At 49.1% G+C, this 18762-nt stretch overlaps 1 protein-coding gene across 3 annotated transcripts in view; it reads left to right on the top strand.

Moving 5' to 3' along the window:
• METTL13 (methyltransferase 13, eEF1A N-terminus and K55) overlaps nt 1–15955 on the top strand; it is a 19282-nt gene extending 3327 nt beyond the window's left edge. For 2 of the 3 annotated variants that reach the window (XM_014584060.2, XM_027768015.1), the window contains exons 3-9: nt 14–233; nt 1556–1755; nt 3606–3801; nt 6956–7123; nt 9249–9491; nt 13256–13387; nt 15245–15955. In XM_014584060.2, the coding sequence (XP_014439546.1) occupies nt 14–233; nt 1556–1755; nt 3606–3801; nt 6956–7123; nt 9249–9491; nt 13256–13387; nt 15245–15519 (1434 nt within the window). In that variant the 3' untranslated portion in view covers nt 15520–15955. The remainder of the gene's footprint in view (nt 1–13; nt 234–1555; nt 1756–3605; nt 3802–6955; nt 7124–9248; nt 9492–13255; nt 13388–15244) is intronic. The other variant, XM_027768014.1, reaches the window with a different exon arrangement.
• The last annotated feature ends 2807 nt before the right edge of the window (nt 15956–18762 follow it).

Raw genomic sequence — 18762 nt, 5'->3', positions numbered from 1 at the left:
AGGGGGGAGGGAAAAGCCAGTGCGGCTGGAGAGTGCCGAGCGCCTGGCCGAGGCGGTGCGGGAGCGGCAGCAGTATGCCTGGCTGTGCAGCCAGCTGCGCCGCAAGGCCGGGCTGGGGAGTGTGTCTCTGGACTTGTGTGATGGGGACACGGGCGAGCCACGCTACACCCTCCACGTGGTGGACAGCCCCACTGTGAAACCATCGCGGGACAATCATTTTGCCATTTTCATCAGTGAGTTGGGCTTGCTCCCTCTCTTCTGGAGGGGCTGGGGCTGGGGCTGGGGCTTGGGCTTTGGTGGATGGGTCTGCCTTGGCTGTTTGTATCTTGCAAGGGGTGGTATTTCTGGAGGGTTGGACTAGCCAAGGCATGATGAAGGGGGAGTGATAGCTCTCCAGCATCCTGCTTGGATTTGAGGCTTTTTCCTTCCCATTTTCCACTGTTAGTTGATGCAATGGGAGAATGCTGTTGGTTGGGAGGAAAAAGAATAGAAAGAAATGTGGGCAGATCACACATTGCATAGAGATAGTAGATACTTTGTAGCATTTTGTAGTTACTCTGTAGTAAAAGCGGGAGGCTTCACTCACTGGCCTATAACTCTCTGGCCTGAGGTGTGGGTTCCTATTGTAACTTTTATAGTCTGTAAACTGGGGTCCTTGAGGAAATGACTGTGTTGCTGTGCAAGATTTAGAGGCAGTATAGGGTAGCAGCTAAAAAATTGAGTGCAGGAACCAACTATTTGAGGTCCAGGCAAATTACGTGACAATTGGACAAGTTACTTTCTTTGTATGCTTGTCTGTATAATGAGATTGTAACTCTCTTGTGTGTAGTTGTAAGTGTGAAAGATCTTAGAAACCGTGCCTGACATGTGAGAAATGCCTTATAAATGCAAGCCATCATTGTTGAAAGGGGTAAATGATACCAGATTCACCGTAGTAAGGATCTGAAGACATAGTATGAGGAAATGCTTTCAAATGTAGATAATTCTAGACAAATGGAGAGTGTTACAGTCATGCTAGTAATTTGTTTCCTGAGGATGGAACTGTTTTTCCAGCTAGTCCATGACCCTGTCTATCTGTGGGAATGAACGATGCAGTGGAGTCTGGGCTAGACTGCCCAGATTGAGTGCTAGCCTCACCAGTTACAAACTATCAGCTTGGGCAGATAATTTAGCTCCCACAGTTTATTTTCTTATTTGTGAAAATGGGAATAATAATGATACTGACCTGCAGCTTAGGCTATTGTGAGGATCCGGTTGGTTTGTATTTGTAAACTGCTTGGCATTATGCCCAGTGGGTACTGGGCATTGGTATTGTTGCTGTTATTCTTGCACTAGGCTCCTGCCCTCCTGGGACTTGCCCACACATGGTATCCACCCTGGGTCCTGCCTCGTGTCTGGCACTGCTTTGCACTAGGTAGTCAATAGCCACTCAGGAACCAGAGTTGGGAAGGGTCCTGGTCTTGGGCAGGGGCTGGCTTTCTGCCACATAGGCCATCTTGGGTATGGGATAGAACACCCTTCCCATGGCTTCCTGTAACCAAGTCCCTCTTTCTAGTTCCCCAGGGCCGGGAGACAGAGTGGCTCTTTGGCATGGAGGAGGGCCGGAAGCAGCTGGCGGCCAGTGCTGGCTTCAGAAGGCTGATCACAGTGGCCCTTCACCGAGGCCAGCAGTATGAAGGCATGGACAGTGTTCAGGCAGAGCTGTCGGCCAGAGTCATGGAGCTGGCCCCAGCCGGGATGCCCACCCAGCAGCAGGTACTGTCCTCTGACGTCCTTCGCCGCCAGGAAGGGAGGGGGAGCCTTGGAAGGAGCTTGGGCTGGAGTCTGACCTGCTGTGATCCTGCAGGGCGTCAGCAGCTAGGAGGTAACCAGGCAGAAACGCCTTTCCTCACCCAGGCAGTGAGAGGATGGGGAGCAGTTGCCTGTAGTAAGAACCACCGCATCATCTGTAATGGGGGGCCTCGCGGACCCCACCAAGACCGTGTGTAGGAAATACCAAGCACCTCACAGGCTCCGGCTCTTCACTGTTGTCATCTCCCCGATTACATTTCTTCTCTCTGTTGAGAGGGGCTTCCTCGGCTGTTCCACTTCTCAGAACTTCTCTGAGGGTATCCGTGGGCCGAAACAGCTGAGCACAGTTTTCAGGATATTAGCATTCTGGGGGAGAAACTGCAGGCTTTTGCCTAAATGGCGATAGAGTATTATCAGTTGACACCACCTGGCTCATGCCCTCCTGGCCGCTGTGAGTAACTGACAAGTGACTTTATTTTAAGAACTTGAGGGTTTTATTCTTATGGAAAGATGGAAGAGCCAAGGCACCTAGAGGCATGACACAGTCGTAAACAGATCTGAAAAAGACGCCAGGCTCCAGAGCTTCTGCCTGTCTTCCTGCCCTGTAGGCTGACCAGTATCTACAGGTTCTTCCTGGAAAGCCTTGGGATCGCTGTCCATCAGAGACTGGTGTCCGTCATTAGTTCAGCGAGGCCCAGATCCTCGGGGGAGCTTTATTTCTGACCTCCTTTCTCCTGTGCCTGCGCCTGCCCAGAGTCCGTACTCGTGATGAACTACTTCGATAGGTCTTTAAAGAATGGAAGCATTTAGAGGGAAGATAGTTTTTTTTTTTTTTTTCCCCTTAGCCAGCAAGTGGTGTGGTGGTTAAGGCACTGGATCCCACATGGCTGGTTCGAGCCTCGGCCCTGGCAGCCTGAAGAACACACCCAGGTGCATGTGCACGTCAGCCAAAATCCTGAGAGGAGAGTGGAGGAAAAGGGATTGTGGTGTGGCCATCCCCCCAGAGGGTGATTTCTTACTTCTCCCCTCTTTCTCTCTTCCAGTGAGTACTCATGCCCTATGAAAAAAATCTAAAGAAAAAAAAGAAAAAGGAAATGAAAAACGAGAGAAAAGCTAAGAATAACTGGGAGAAGGGAGAAATGTTTTCAAATTTGGAGAGGTGGTTTTTCTCTGAATTTGTCTGTTTGACTACAGACTCTTCCTACGGTTCCATCCTACTTTTGCTATCCTGGACTACTGGTTAGGCATTACTAATGACCCCCCCCCCTTTTTTTTTGGAGAGGTTTTCGCTATAGGGCGGGTGCACGCACCCCAGACAGACAGAGAGAGACATAGAGACAGAAAGCGAGAAATCACCCCCCAGGGGGGATGGTCACGCCGCAATCCCTTCTCCTCCATTCTCCTCTCAGGATCTTGGGCACGCATGCACACGCACCCATCGTGAGTTCTGAGCCATTGGATCCGGGACGCGAACTGCGGTTGACTACGTGGGAGTCCAGCGACATAGCCATTATGCTAACTGCTGGTTCCCCCCCCAAAAAAACCCCATTTTTGAAGCGAAGATCCTGCTGCATCTCACTGGTGATTTGGGGGATTTTTGTATGTCCAGTTGATTTTCAAAAGGTGAATTAGATCTTTTGAGATCTATTCAGAGGCCCCAGAAAAGTATTTTAATCGAATGGGAAATCTTCGGAGTTGTTGCTGTCCTGAACCTCGGGCACGGGCAAGGTTTTACACACAAAGGGAGGGATCATCATCTCTCATGTTTCTTACTTGCGCTTGTGTTTCGATCACATCTCTGGCTGTTCCTGCAGGTGCCCTTTCTGTCCGTGGGTGGGGACATCGGGGTCCGCACCGTTCGGCACCGAGACTGCAGCCCATTGAGTGGGGACTACGTCATCGAGGACGTGCAGGGAGACGACAAGCGATCCTTCCGACGGCTCATCTTCCTCAGTAACAGGAACGTGGTGCAGTCAGAAGCCAGGCTGCTGAAGGATGTGCCGCACCGAGGTGAGGTGTGAGCGTGGCAGCAGGACCCAGTGGGCACGGCCAGGGCTCTTGGTTTGGGGTAGTCAGAGAGTCCTGGGAGCCTGGCCGAGGTCTAGGGCGGACCTGGGTCCCTGTGACCAAGGCACGTCTCTCTGCAGTCGCCTTCTCTGACGACGCAGCTCTCTGAGGGTGGTAAGCTCTGTGATGGCATGTGCTCTGGTCTTGAACAAAGCCTGGCTCTGAAGGGGTCAGGAGCAGGGGTGGCAAAGGCAGATAAACGTGATAATCCCTGTGACGCCTTCAAATGTGGAATAGTTGTTTTCCTCTGGATTGTGGGTTTTGGCTTTAAAGGGCATTTGTTTTACAAGTTGTTCCTCACACACTTGTGTATCATTTTAGTAGGCTTCAGTGGGGTAGGCAGTCCGCCCTCCATAGCGTATGTCCATTCTTCTGTTCCCAGGAGAAATACCTGGCATGGATGCATTTACGAGAATGAGGGCTGATTTTGACTCACCGTTTTGGTGGCTGGGAAGTTCAAAGCAAAACCATGGAAGGCAGAACTTTTTTCATAGCAGAGTGTGATCGGTATCGATGTGGCTTTCTCTCTGCTATTCTGGTCGCATTCCCCCTCTGCTTGTAAAGCCACCAGAACTCACAGCCTAATGACCTTTTTTAAAGAGATTTTTGCTGTAGGGCATGTGTGGTTGCTGGAGAGACAGACAGACAGAAAGTGAGAAATCACCCCCCAAGAGGGATGGCCATGCCGCTGTCCCTTCTCTTGGGATTCTGGGTACATACGAACACATGCACGGCATGAGTTTCAAGCCACCAGATCTGGGACTTGAACCATGGCTGATCACATGGGAGTCTGGCACTTTAACCACCATGCCACCTGCTGGTCCCCAGTCTAATGACCTCATCACACCCAAAGACCTCACCCTGGGACCCCATAAGTTAATCAGTTTTTCTCTTGCCATCTTTATAATACAACCCAAGTCCCAACACATGAATTTTGGAGATGTCCAATCACTGCCCATTAAGACCAAATTCTTTTTTTTTTTTTAAGAATTATTTTATTTAACTTTATTTATCTATTTCTTTATTTTAATTTGACCAGAGAGGGACAGAGAGAGAGAAAGAGAGAAAGTAAGCTACCAGGTCCGGGACTTCAACCATGGTCAGCCATGTGGGAGTCCAGCGCCCTTAAGCACCACCTGCCGGTCCCAAACTCTAAATCATGGATCTATGGGGAACAAACCTCATCTAAACCATATCAGTATTGTCACCGTTGCAGACTTAGAGTTGCTGAGTGCCTTGAAGGTCATCTCAGCCAGTGCCAAGAACTCCCGTGATGAAGGAAATATTAAATATCTGGACTGTGTGAGAGGGTAGCTATAGCCACGTGTGGGCTGAGTTTTACACCTTACTTTATCCTTACTAACTTACATTTAAATGATCAGAGCTGGCTAGTGGCTACAGTGCTGGATAATATAGACCTAGACCAGCTCCCTAGGGGCTGTGTTTTTATTTTTAATTTTCTTTTTAAGAGAGATTTTTGCTATAGGGCACATGTGCTCACCAGAGAGACAAAGTGAGGGACTACCCCCTGGGGGGATGACCATCCCTCAGTCTCTCCTCCATTCTGGGTACTTACACACATGCACCTGGTGTGAATTTTACACCACTGGGTCTGGGACTTGAACTCTGGTCGACTATGTGGGAGTCTAGCAGCATAATTATTATGCCACCTGCTGGTCCTAGGGTCCCTTTTAAGTGATCTCCTTGGTGTCCCTCAGAAACTCCCCCTGGTAGGAGAACGGGGCTTGTTTCACTGATTTCATTCCCTGGATGGCATGTCTGTACTGTAGAAGTCCTCCTGCACCTTGTAGTCAGCACAGAAGTCCCGTGTGTCGTCAGCGACTCCTGCCCTCCCCTTCTCCAGCGCAGCTCCCCTTTGAGGCACAGAGGTTCATGGATGGAACCTGAAATGGGGTCTTCAGAGTCCCAGCCTTTGCCGGATACTGCCCTCGCAGCAAGGCCACCTGGAAGGCGGGTGGAGAGAGGATTCAGACTCCTGAGGTCAGGGATTTCCCTGAGCCCAGGGCCGAGGGGACTCTTGGTACGGTGGTTTTTTTCGTTGAGTGTTTCCTAGCCAAGTGCATCCTTGATTGGTGGTCTCCTGCCCTGTCATTTGTCACTCTGACTGTGGGCTGGTCCAGTTCCATCTCAGGCCTTTTCACCACTTTGTCAAGTTCCTTGCCTTCCAGGTAGGACTTTCTTCTTGTGGGAAGAATGTTCTCCCTCGTGGGAGAATTGGCCAGCAAGAGGGAGAGTCTCTGAAAAAGTTATCGGACATCTCTTAAAAGCATCCTGTCACTGCACACCAGAACCTGGTGCTGCTGTGGGTTGAGCTCATCCTGAAGAAAGGACAGAACATCCATTTCATGTGACATCCTGGAGCTGGCAGGGGGATATAGAGCGGTCTTTTGGTAGGGTCTTTCTGCTTCTGTGAACACACGTGACCAGCTTGTTCAACAGTGTGGTGTGTGCTACTGTCTGTGCCGTACAGCAGAAAGGTGACAGTGCCAGAGACAGGTGGTCCTAGGTCCAAGTCCTGTCCGTACCATCTGCTGATTTTGTGCCTATTCACTTAACTCTTCAGAGCCTTCGTTTTTCCATCTGCCAGGAACTGAAAGGATAAGAGCAAGTCAGAGTCCTAGTACAGCAATTGGCTGAAGGAGGTGATGAATCACTTTATGTCCTCTCCCTAAAGAATTTATGAGTAAGCTTTTCTCGTGTCAGTGACCTTAATTTCTCTGAGGGGAGCTAGTAGGACCCTCAGTTGCATTGTTCCAGGTTTCTGCATGTACTTTTGCCACTTTCTTTTCCAGCTCCTTGGTGTCTAGTGTGTAAGTTAAATGTCTCATGAAGGCAGAGGGAGACCATGATGCATCATGGTGTTGGCCAATTTCTGTGGTATAATTACTCCCACCATGGCTGAGTGCATGCTGTAAGTATCAACATGTTGTCACCCATGCTGCAGAAAACCTGCGAGTTTAACAGCTGGTTCTTTGATTATCTTTAAGTAGCCGTGGCATGCTGCTGCCACATCCCTCGCTTTCCAGCCACCAGTGCACTAAGCACAGGACTTCCTCCATCTGTGTGTCTCATTTAGCCCAGAAGAAGCGGAAAAAGGACAGGAAGAAGCAGCGGTCTGCTGATAGCCCCGAGGACCTTCCCACGGCCCCAGGACAGTCCATTGATAAAAGTTACCTGTGCTGCGAACACCATAAAGCTATGATCGCGGGCCTTGCCCTGCTGAGAAACCCGGAGCTGCTCCTAGGTGAGAGAGATGCATAGCCTTCCGGGGTGGGGAGTGTGTAAGTGAAAGAAGTGATCATCCCTGCCAGCCGCTTGTGGTTGGAAAACAATGATAGCAAACAGGGAAGGCAAGTGTGTATCACTTACGCTTTTCTTCACTCTCGCCATCTTCTACGTTAATATGCATCCAAGTAACTTCTGCCTCAAACTCAGTTTGTAGTCTCGAAATTTGTGTTGGCATGTGTTAGTATGTAAATTTTGTTTCCTTTATTCATTTCTTTCTAATAGTAAGGTATGCAGTGTATTCAATGAGACATGTAAAGTACACTGATTTTTTTTTTTTTTTGAGAGGTTTTTGCTATAGGGCGTGTGCACTTACCCGAAAGACAAAGAGAGACAGAGAGACAGAAAGCGAGAAATCACCCTCCAGGAGGGATGGCCACGCCACAGTCTCTTCTCCTCCATTCTCCTCTTGGGATCTTGGGCATGCACGCACATGCTCCTGGCGTGAGTTTAAGCCACTGGGTCCAAGACTCGAACTGCGGTCGACTACATGGGAGTTCAGCGACAGAGCCATTACACTAACTGCTGGTCCCAGTACACTGATTTTTATGTTGTTCCTTTCGCTCAAGTTTTGTATGTGTTCATACCTGTGCGACTAGTTGGTAGTTTAAAATCATGTCTCCAGTGCATTTGACCTTGAGGAGAATTTCTGACAGCATGCTATTTCTACCTTGAATTTCTACTAAGAAAAAAAATCCATGTTATATTGGGTCATCAGAAAAGTCATGATGGGCATCAGCAGTTAGCGTAATGGCTATGTCGCTGGACTCCCACGTAGCTGACCACGGTTTGCGTCCTGGACCCGGTGGCTTAAACTCACGCTGGGCGCGTGTGCATGCGTGCCCAAGATCCTGAGAGGAGAATGGAGGAGAAGGGATTGTGGTGTGGCCATCTCCCTTGGGGGGTGATTTCTCGCTTTCTATCTCTCTGTCTCTTTCTGTCTGTCTGGCGAGCGCACACGCCCTATAGCAAAAACCTTTCCAAAAAAAAAAAAAGGAAAAAACAAGAAAAAAGAAAAGTCATGATGTAATTTTGCATGGAAAAACATAGAAAAATACATCATGACTTTTGATCACCCAATAGTGCAATCATAACCTTATCACCAGTAACAGTTCTGGATCTGACCACATTAGCAAAAATGTGCCTGTTTCTGTCTGTAACTGTCACTGTCTCCACCCAAGATCTCTTAGAGAACTTTTCTTGAAGCACCTTGTAACTTCTGGCCTGCCTTGGTGTTGACTGTGTTCATAGTCTCAGTTCTTTTTTTTTCCTTTGGAGAGGTTTTTTCGCTATAAAGCGCGTGCGCTCGCCAGCCAGACAGAGAGAGACATAGAGACAGAAAGCGAGAAATCACCCCCCAGAGGGGATGGCCACGCCGCAATCCCTTCTCCTCCATTCTCCTCTTGGGATCTTGGGCATGCACGCACACGTGCCCGGCGTGAGTTTTAAGCAACTGGGACTCAAACCGCGGTTGACTACTTGCGAGTCCAGCGACATAGCCATTACGCTAACTGCTGGTTCCCAGTAGTCTCAGTTCTTAAGTCAAACCATCAGGGTCCGTTTCCCTTTTGTTTTTTTGACCCTGGATAGTTTCTCTGTTGCATTTCTCCATCTCTCCATTTCTCTCTTTCTCTCTCTCTCTTTCTTTCATTTTGATCAGTGAGGGGACAAAGTAAGAGAGAAAGAGAGACAAAGTGAGAAAGCAAGCCACCAGGTCTGGGACTCGAACGACGGTCAGCCATGTGGGAGTCCAGTGCCCTTAACCACAGTGCCACCTGCCAGCCCCCATTTCTCTCCATTCTAACATGTATGCTGAGGTCTCCTGATGCCATGCCACTGAGGGCTTTGGGATCTCTAAGGGGCTGTAGCATCAATGTCCTGGTTCATCTGCCTCTAGTCATTGGAGCCAGGGTTGAGGTGTCAGAAATTAAATTGCCTCCTAAATTTCTGGACTGAGACAGTCAGGCCAAGTCTTTCAATCTTGTGTCCCCTGGCAATCTGACTTCCTTTTTTGCCCTCTCTGAGCCTGTACAAAACTTCTCATTGCGCCGATGGTGAAGTGATGCGCTCTTCTTTTCTCACAGAGACCCCATTGGCCTTGCTGGTGGTGGGCCTAGGCGGGGGCAGCCTCCCCCTCTTTGTCCACGATCATTTCCCAGCATCCTGCATCGAGGCTGTGGAGATCGACCCCTCCATGTTGGAAGTGGCAACCCAGTGGTTCGGCTTCTCCCAGAGCGAGCGGATGAAGGTGCACATTGCGGACGGCCTGGACTACATTACCAGCCTGGCAGGGGGAGGAGAAGGTACTGCTGCTGGAGCGTCGGGAGGTATGAGGGAAGCCCTAGCCAAGGTGGTCAGGCCTGCAGGGCCCTGGCATTCACTCTGATGATGTTAGCATCATCAGGCTTTCACCTGCTCATTTGTTTTTTTCCTTTTTTGGAGAGGTTTTTTGCTATAGGGCGCGTGTGCTCGCCACACAGACAGAGAGAGACTGAGAAACAGAAAGCGAGAAATCACCCCCCCCCAGGGAGGATGGCCACACCGCAATCCCTTCTCCTCCTTTCTCCTCTCGGGATCTTGGGCACGCATGCACACGCACCCGGTGTGAGATTTAAGCCACTGGGTCCGGGACGCGAACCGCAGTTGACTACATGGGCGTCCAGCAACATAGCCATTACGCTAACCGCTGGTCCCATCACCTGTTCATTTGTTAATCTCACTCTTCAGAAACTGTCCAGGCTCATCTACCTGCAGGCACTGTGCGAGGTGCGGGGCATAGCAGCAGACTTTCCTGCCCTTATAGCACCGACAGGCCCTGTGACCTGGCCGCTTCACCATCTCAAGAACCTGAAGGCTAGCTGCATGTAGAAAAAGATAAGAAAGGCTGAGGTGTGAGCTGGGTGATAGCTCTTGCAAATCCATCAGCTAGGGGTGAGGCCAGAAATAGAGCAAAACAGCACTTGTGTAGATCTGTGGTTCATAGCCTCGGGCCGTTTGGCAAAGTCCATAGACCATTTGGGTGTCCCATTGCAGGGGTTGGTGGGGGAAGGGACGTTGTTGTTGGTGTTAGTGGGTGGAGGCCCAGGGTGCTATGGAGTATGCCTTAACATGCAGGACAGCCCTGTTGACAGTTGTTTGGCCCAGGGTGTCAGCAGTACTAGGTTGATTCCCTGAGGCAGGTACTGCTCTATAGAAGTATTGATAATCCTTCTTCCCCAGGGGCTTGGATTCCATTCTGCACCCAGAATTTGTGGCCCAGACATTTTCAGTAGACTATGAGAGATGGTAGCTCTCCTCATCCTCCTGTTGCTGTGCATGTGAAGGGACTTCAAAAAGTTCATGTAGGGAACCAGCAGTTAGCGTAATGGCTATGTCGCTGGACTCCCACGTAGTCGACCGCGGTTCGTGTCCCGGACCCGGTGGCTTAAAACTCACGCCGGGCGCGTGTGCGTGCGTGCCCAAGATCCCGAGAGGAGAATGGAGGAGAAGGGATTGCGGCGTGACCATCCCCCCTGGGGGGTGATTTCTCGCTTTCTGTCTCTCTGTCTCTTTCTGTCTGTCTGGCGAGCGCACGCGCCCTACAGTGAAAATCTCTCAAAAAAAAAAAAAAAAAAAAGTTCATGTAAAGAGGAAACAGGTAGCATGGTTAAGAGGCTGGATCCCACATGGCTGGGTTTGTGGTTTGAGTCTTAGACCCGGTAGCTTGACAGTCACACTGGGCATGTGTGTGTATTTGCCCAAGATCTTGAAAAGAGAGTAGAGAAGGGGTTGCCGCATGGTCATCTCCCCAGGGGCTGATTTCTCACTTTCCCTCTCTGTCTCTGGTGAGCACACATGGCCTATACCAAAAACTACAAAAAAATAATAATAAAGTTCATGGGAAAATGGAATTAAAGTATGAGGTTTTTTTTTGGTGTCCCCCCCCCCAAAAAAAAGAAAAATCCATGCACTATTTTCATAATATACAATTTCAGTGAATTTTTTGGAAACCTCTTGCAGAGACTCCTGGTTTCCTTGATATCCTCTAGACCTTGAGTTCCTTGGGGAGAAACCAGTTGGACTCACTGCTCCTGAGGATTCAGGTCACCCTTCCCGGGTTGGTTCGTCCTATGACAGAACTAGGAGTTTCTGGGAAACTCTCTGGATTAGATGTCTTCCGTGAGGGTGAGCCCAGCCAGGGTTCCTTGGGGGGGGGGGGCGGTGCATATTCTGCTAATGGCATGATTAGGTCATGCTTTAGTTTTAATTGCAAACTGAACTTAACCAGACCAGAGTTTCCCAGATTCCCTCTCTGAGGCCAGGCTGATTTGGGGGCCCAGCCTAAGGGGGCTGACACGTGTGAAGCATCTAGTATGCTAGGCATGTGGTCGGTCCTAGTCCTGACGGTGCTGCTGTTACCCGTAGGTCAGTTGGACGAGCTCTGCCCTCTTCTCTAACTCCTTACCTTTGCATATTATTGGAGGGCTCAAGGCTGCCAATGTGGCCATTGTTCCCTTGGATTTGATAAGTTAACTTGTTCTCTTTCTAAAAAATCAAAAGCAAAGGTGTATTGTGAACACCAGTAGTCATCCCAATGCAATACTGATTCATTACTGAATAATTATTTTCACAGCCTCAGAACTGGCTAAGAACATGTCAGAGGCATTGCAGATTCACCGTTTATAAAGACAACTGGCCCCTGTAGTAAGGAGCAGACCCAATTCTCTGTCAGCAGTTTCCTCACTCATTGAGCAAAATTGTCTCTTGTTTTGAACCAGCTATTGTTCATGTAACTAAAAGGATTTGCTGATTTAAGTTGCAGAACATTTTCTGTAGAGGCAACACTGGGCTTAAGTTACAGTTGCCATTCGCTGGGTCAGACTGTGAAGGCCAAGACAGTGTCTTTACCAAATCAGTGGTTCTTTTTTTTTTTTTTTTTTGAGAGAGAGTGGTTTTGCTATAGGGCGTGTGTGTTCGCCAGACAGAGAGAGACAGAGAGATAGAAAGCAAGAAATCACCCCCCAGAGGGGATAGCCGCCTGGTGTGAGTTTAAACCTCCGGGTCCGGGACTCGAACCGCGGTCAACTACGTGGGCGTCCAGCGACATAACCATTACGCTAACTGCTGGTCCCCCAAATCAGTGGTTCTTAACCCTGTCTGCTGAATGGCCTGGGATGGGCCAGCCATTAACCTGTGGTGGTGAATGTGGCTGGATCCCACGTGGCTGACGGCATGGTGCAAATCCTAGACAAGGCAGCCTGAAAAACCTGCCACCTGCATGTGTTTGCATGCCCTAAATCCCAAGGACACCAGAAGAGAAAGAATTGTGTTATGGTCATCCCCTCTGGGGGGTGCTTTCTCACTTTCTCCATCTCTGTCTGGCGAGTGCACACACTATATGGAAAACTAAAACCATAAAAAATAACAATTATTTTAAAAAGAGGAGGAAAAAAGGAATTACCTGGGAGCTTCCCATGTCCCCTCCTGTGTTCTCCCCACCATCCTGGGGTTTGGACTTAGTGAGTCAGAAGTGGAGCCCAGGTTCTGGAAGCATTTAGAAGCTCCTCAGGGTGATTCTTATGTCCCACCAGGGTTGAAAACTGTTAGTGTAGATGAACTCTTAACCAAGTAATATTCATGCTAGGTGGATCCCATTAATGTGTGGGCCTTCCAAAGGTTTTTGCTTTTTGTTTTTGTTTCCCCCAGAATTAATTATTTATTTAATATTATTATTATTTAAGAAAATTTGTTATAGGGCATGTGCGCTCACCAGAGAGAGGTAGAGAGGGAAAATGAGAAAGGAAGCTGCCAGGACTAGGATTCGAACAGCCGTTTGGCCATTTGGGAGTCCAATGCCCTAACCATCACACTACCTGCTGGCCCCTAGAAGGTGCCTTTAAATGTGGCCTGTCTTTACTCGGATACCGTGACCCCAGTGATGAACATCTGTAGACTAACCAACATCTGTGACTCATGGGCTAACCACATGCTCCGTGTCAATCTTCTGACTTAGCCTCCTGCCCGCCCCGGGTCGCAGAAGACACAGCCCAGGAGTGCGAATGGCGTTAGTTTATCCAGCACATTCAAGGGCTCGTTTGCTTCTCCTTCCCAGATCACCCTCGCTATGATGTTGTAATGTTCGACGTGGACAGTAAGGACCCAACTCTGGGGATGAGTTGTCCACCACCAGCGTTCGTGGACCAGGCTTTCCTGCAGAAGGTCAGAAGCATCTTGTCTCCCGAAGGTATGGAGAAAAAAATGGTTGGAGAGGGAGAAGGGTGGGGCCTTTTAAACAAATCTTATTTTAATTTAATTTTTTTCTGATTTATTGATTGATTTTATTTTTTATTATGCTGGAGGGGATGTGGTGAAAGGGGAACACTCCTATACTGTTGGTGGGAATGTAAATTGGTCCAGCCACTGTGGAGAACGATATGGAGGTTCCTCAAAGACCTTCAAATAGAACTACCATAAGATCCAGCAATTCCTCTCCTGGGTATCTGCCCAAAGGACAGGAGAGCACTCAGTCAGAAAAGCACCTGCACATCTATATTCATTGCAGCCTTATTCATGATTGCAGATCTTACCTTTATAATGAAAAATACACATAAGAGTGTAACTCGATGAGTTTCCTCATTTGAACATACCCATCTACCATCCCCACACAACATTCCCAGCATCCCAGAAATCCACCTCTGAGTCCCTTTCAGTTACTTGTTTTCCTCCTGGGGGTGACGACTACCCTAACTTCTGTCAGCTCAGTTGCTCTTTATACAAGTGGAATCATATGGAATGCACACTGTTTTTCTTTTTTTCAGTTTTTGCTCTTGGGCCCATGGGCTTACCAGGAGGGATGACAACACAGTCCCCTCTCCTCGAGTCTCCTCCTGGGATTTTGGGCACACACATATGCGCATGTGCCCAGTGTGACTTTCAAATTGTCAGGTCCAGGACTTGAACTACTCACTCGGTCCTGTGAGATTCAGTCACCTTGACCTGCACACCACCTGCTGGCCCCATGTTGTTCATTTTTCTTTCTAAAGAATTATTTAATTTTATTTGTTGTTGTTATTTCTTTTTTAACTTGACCAGAGAGAAACAGAGAAAAAGAGAAAGGGAGAAAGTAAAGCCTTGGGTCCAGGACTCAGACTACAGTTGTCCATGTGGGAGTTGAGTGGTTTAACTACCACACCACCTGCAGGCCCCACAATGCTCATTCTTATCGTTGTGTGTTGTCGTACAGCTATTCCACAGTTCATTGATCTCTGCTGTTGGTATTTGTGTTGCTCTGTTTGGGGCTGTTCTAAGAGGTGCTGCCATTTTCTCCCAGTATGTGTCTTTCGGTGCAGTACATTTGCAGGTTTCTTGGAAATAGACATGGGGCTGTGATTGCCTGGTCACAGGTTTTGTGTACGTTCAGCTTTCATAGATGCTGCCACACACTTCTCAGAGTGGTTGTAGCAGCTCCCACTTCCCCAGCATGAGAAGCCTAGCTGCCACTCACGATGCTCACTGCATGCCCTGGACGAGGCACTGTGTTACTTAATCTTCATAGCAGCCCATTTTCAGATGAGGGCACTGAGGGGGAGAGATTTGCCAAAGTGACACAGGTAACACTTGGTCCCAACCCAGGCCCATGCCACTTGAAAGCTGGACCTCTCACACCTGATGTTCACAGGCCACAGGTGTGATTTGGTGTCAGGTACTGTGGCGAATTAGGTTGATTTAGAACTTTAATTGTCAGACATTAAAGTAAAAACCTTGGCTCTCTCATTGGTTAGAAACTACTCTAAGAACATAAACATCCCTGTGGAGTTGGTCAGTTTTCCTTTTTTAGGATATGAAGTACATTTTTCCCAAAGTAATTCTTTGCAAAACAGATGCACGGAGAATGGTAAAATATCCTGCTCACAGCACAGACAAGAGGTAGGGCTGACGATTCCTCTGGTCCCCACCGTCCCCGTGCTTTCCTTTCTGTGTCCCATGTGTCTTCCTCATCTGCTGACCCCACTGGGACAGGAGTCGGAATTGTCCTCAGAGCTGATTCTTGTCTCCAGCATGTCTCCTGATCTTAGTTTCTGGTTCCCTCCTTCCCCCACAGGTGTCTTTATCCTCAACCTCGTGTGCCGAGACGCAGCGTTGAAGGACTCGGTGCTGGCTGGGCTCAAGGCCGTGTTCCCCCTCCTGTATGTCCGGCGCATCGAAGGTGAAGTGAACGAGATTCTGTTCTGCCAGCTGCACCCTGCGCAGAAACGCACCACGCCAGAGCTTCTGGAATTGGCCCGGGCCTTGGAGCAGACCTTGCGGAAGCCTGGGAGGGGTTGGGATGACACATATGTCCTGTCAGACATGCTCGAGACCGTGAGGATTGTGTGATTGCTGAGGCCAGGCAGTCCTCTCTGCTTCTTGCCCATCGGACGTTGAAGAAACACAATACATAGTACTTTAAAAAAAAATTTTTTTTAAAGGTTTTTGCCATAGGGTGCGTGTGCTTGCCAGAGAGAGACAGAGAGACAGTGGGGGTGGGGAGTGAGAAATCACCCCCTGGGGGATGGCCATGCTGCAGTCCCTTCTCCTCTCAGGATTTTGGAAATGCACGAACACGGCCTGAAATTCAAGCTGCCAGGTCTGGGACTCGAACCATGTGTTAACCATGTGGGAGGCCACGTGTTCACCATCACACTGCCTGCTCACCCCAACATGCAGCACTTTTTAAGCCTTATGTTCTCAGTTTCACGCTCAGCTACGTGACCTCCCACTTGGTGAGGTAGCCTGGGAGGTCTGGGGAAATAAAAAAGTCCTTCCCACTGTGCCCTCTCAGCACCACGTGTGTTCCTGGTCTCCGTGCCGTGCTCTTGAGCACGGTTCCCTGCTGGAGCCACAAGCAGGTACTGTGGCCTTCACCAGTGCACGCCAGGGCCGAAGTTAGCCAAACCCAATCGCGTCTTCACTGGTTTGCTTTGGCGTGCTTCCCTGTGGGATCTGGAGGAATGGTCTCATGCGAGGCAGTGGAGCAGGACCTCTGGATGCGAGGCAGATTTGCTGGGATGTCTCCTTTGCCCTCCAGATGGAGCTGCTGCTGAGTGGACCCAGGGTTTAGGACTCTGCTATCCCTTCCACTGATCAGTAGCTTTCCTTGTCTGCCCAGACTTCATAGCTGAAGCCACTTGTGCTCTCCTCATGGAGCGATGTCCTTAGTCGGCCGTGGGACTGTGTGTCAGACCTGCAGACCAGTCTCCGGTAGCTGCTTGCTCACAGGATTTACTGAGTGACAGCTGCATGCCAGACCCATATAAAGAGCTGTGGTCCCAGTGATGATGCATAAGAATGAGAGTAATCCTTTCGAGAGCCATTTCCAGCTCTCTTCTGAGTGGTCTCACGCCATCTCATGTCATCTGTGATGAAGGACAGTCACACTAAAGCGACCTCCAAACCCAGCTCTCACTTGAGCTGGAAGTACTAGTCTCAGTTTCCATGCCGGAAACTGAGACCGGCCTACATTTATTCTGTGTTCTAACTTTCCTCTAACTATGCCAAGGCTGATTGGTGAGCCATCTGGCTTCTCTCTCCACAGGCCTTTAAAGTGGACCCTAGCCTCTTGAGGTGAGGCATATTTCAAAGGTAGGTTGTCATCCTTCCAAAGGAATGTCAGACCATTACGAAGGGGTGTGAGCGTGGAGTGGTGGTTTTAGGTCGTAACCATTGGAAAGACCTGGTGCTCCTCCCGGGGAGGTTCTCTGTTTTTGGAACCATGGAAGAGAAGCTTGTCCCTTTTGTCATGTACCTGCATCCCACAGGGCCTCAGCCTGGCAGATCTTCCGTTTTCTACCTATAATCTCACGCCATGTTGGGATGGGTTGTGCAGGCACAGGGTGTGAGTTGGAGGACGTCATCTGCCTGTCACGTGGTCAGATCACTCTCTCATGCTATCGGAGCTTGGGACAACCCATGGGAGGCATAGTCAAGCCGGGGGATCATCAGGATGAAGAGGTTTTGTCTGTAGTAGGAGGACCAATCCGAGGACTTGGGCATGCTTACAGGTATGTTTGCATGTTTATTTCCTACCTCTAGAGGTGAGAAGAAAGCAAGGCAGGGAAAAGAGTGAATTAGGTATGTCTGCCTTTGAAGACTGGAGAAGCAGGCAGAAGGGACAGTGGGTACTTTCCAGCTTGCTTGCTTGCTTTTGAGATTTTTTACTCTAGGGCACATGTGCTCTCTGGAGAGACAGAAAGCAAGAATTCATCCCCCAGTGGAGGTGGCCATGCCACAATCCCTTCATTTTCCTCTTGGGATTTCAGGCACACGTGTGAGTTTCATGCTGCCGGGTTTGGGATTCGAACTGTGGTCAACCATGTGGGAGTCCAGCACCTTAACCACTATGCCACCTGCTGACCCTTCAGCTTAATTTCTTACAGAGGAAATTTGTACCTATGGGGACAGTACAGCCGTCTTTATCTGTGGGTTCTGCATCTGCAAGTAGAACCAACCTCGATGGAGAATGTTCTGTCATTGCTGATACATGCCGCACAGTTTGTACGAGCCTACAGCGGTTCTGTTTCTGGAATATGTAGATTTTTTTCTTGTCACAGTTCTCTAAAACATACAGTATAATAACTGTCTACATGGCGTGTACATTGTATTAGATATTATAAGTAACCTGGAGATGGTTTAAAGTATATGAGGAGATGTGTGTAGATTATAGGCAAACACCACCATTTGTATCAGGGACTTGAGCATCTGTGGAGTTTAATCTCTGCAGAGGGTCCTTGAACCATTTCCATGAGTTGGAGGGTCATCTGCATGTGCCCCTGAACTGGAGGCTGCAGGCCGTTTCTCAGACCCTGGGTTGTGAAGAAAGGGTTTCCTGTGCACAGACCAAGCAATGGCGTGTATCCCATGTTTCCCACTGAAGGGCTACTGCCTTTGCATTAATGACAGGAAATGGTCTTTATGAGAATTTTGCCTAACTCGTGAGTACGTGAACTGTGGAGAGGGGGAGAGTTGTGACCGTAAATACCTACCAGACCAGGCAAGTGTAAGAAGTGAGCCAGGTGGAAAGCAGCCAGGCCAGGGTGAAGCCTGTGGCAAGCCAGGGAGGAAATGTCCCTTTTACAAGGGGTGGTGATTCCAGCTGATAGCTGTCCTGTAGGAATGTTGTCCCAACGTGGCTAGGTCTTTCCCAGAAGCCAGAGATCGTGTGTGTGTTGATCAGTCACAACACATCTTCAACCCATATTCAGCCTGCGGGCCAGAGGTTGGCATCTTCCATGTCGGGGGTGATCTGTAGAGCACTGAGAATCTGCCACACACCCAGGCTCTGAGCATAAAGCAAGGAGTGAGCCGAGAGGTACGGGTCATTAGTCTGGAAGAGCCTCATCTGTGCTGTATCCTCAGTTTTCTGTAATGTCTGCAGCTGAGTGAGGATAGCCCCGCCATAGTTAGGAGAGGGTAGAATTGAACTTCTCAGGACTATCAGGAAACAATGAGAATAAATGACATAGAGACTCCTTCCCCTCATTTTTCTGCACACTCCCCCCAAATATTATGTAAGCTTTTTTTTTTTTTTAAAGAGGTTTTTGCCATAGGGCGTGTGTGCTCACTGGAGAGAGAGACAGAAAC

The sequence above is a fragment of the Tupaia chinensis genome, unplaced genomic scaffold (assembly GCF_000334495.1).
Source record: "Tupaia chinensis unplaced genomic scaffold, TupChi_1.0 Scaffold000074_1, whole genome shotgun sequence".
In the NCBI taxonomy this organism is placed as follows: domain Eukaryota; kingdom Metazoa; phylum Chordata; class Mammalia; order Scandentia; family Tupaiidae; genus Tupaia; species Tupaia belangeri.
Note: the sequence above shows the minus strand (reverse complement) of the source record. Positions and strands in the feature narration are given on the sequence as shown.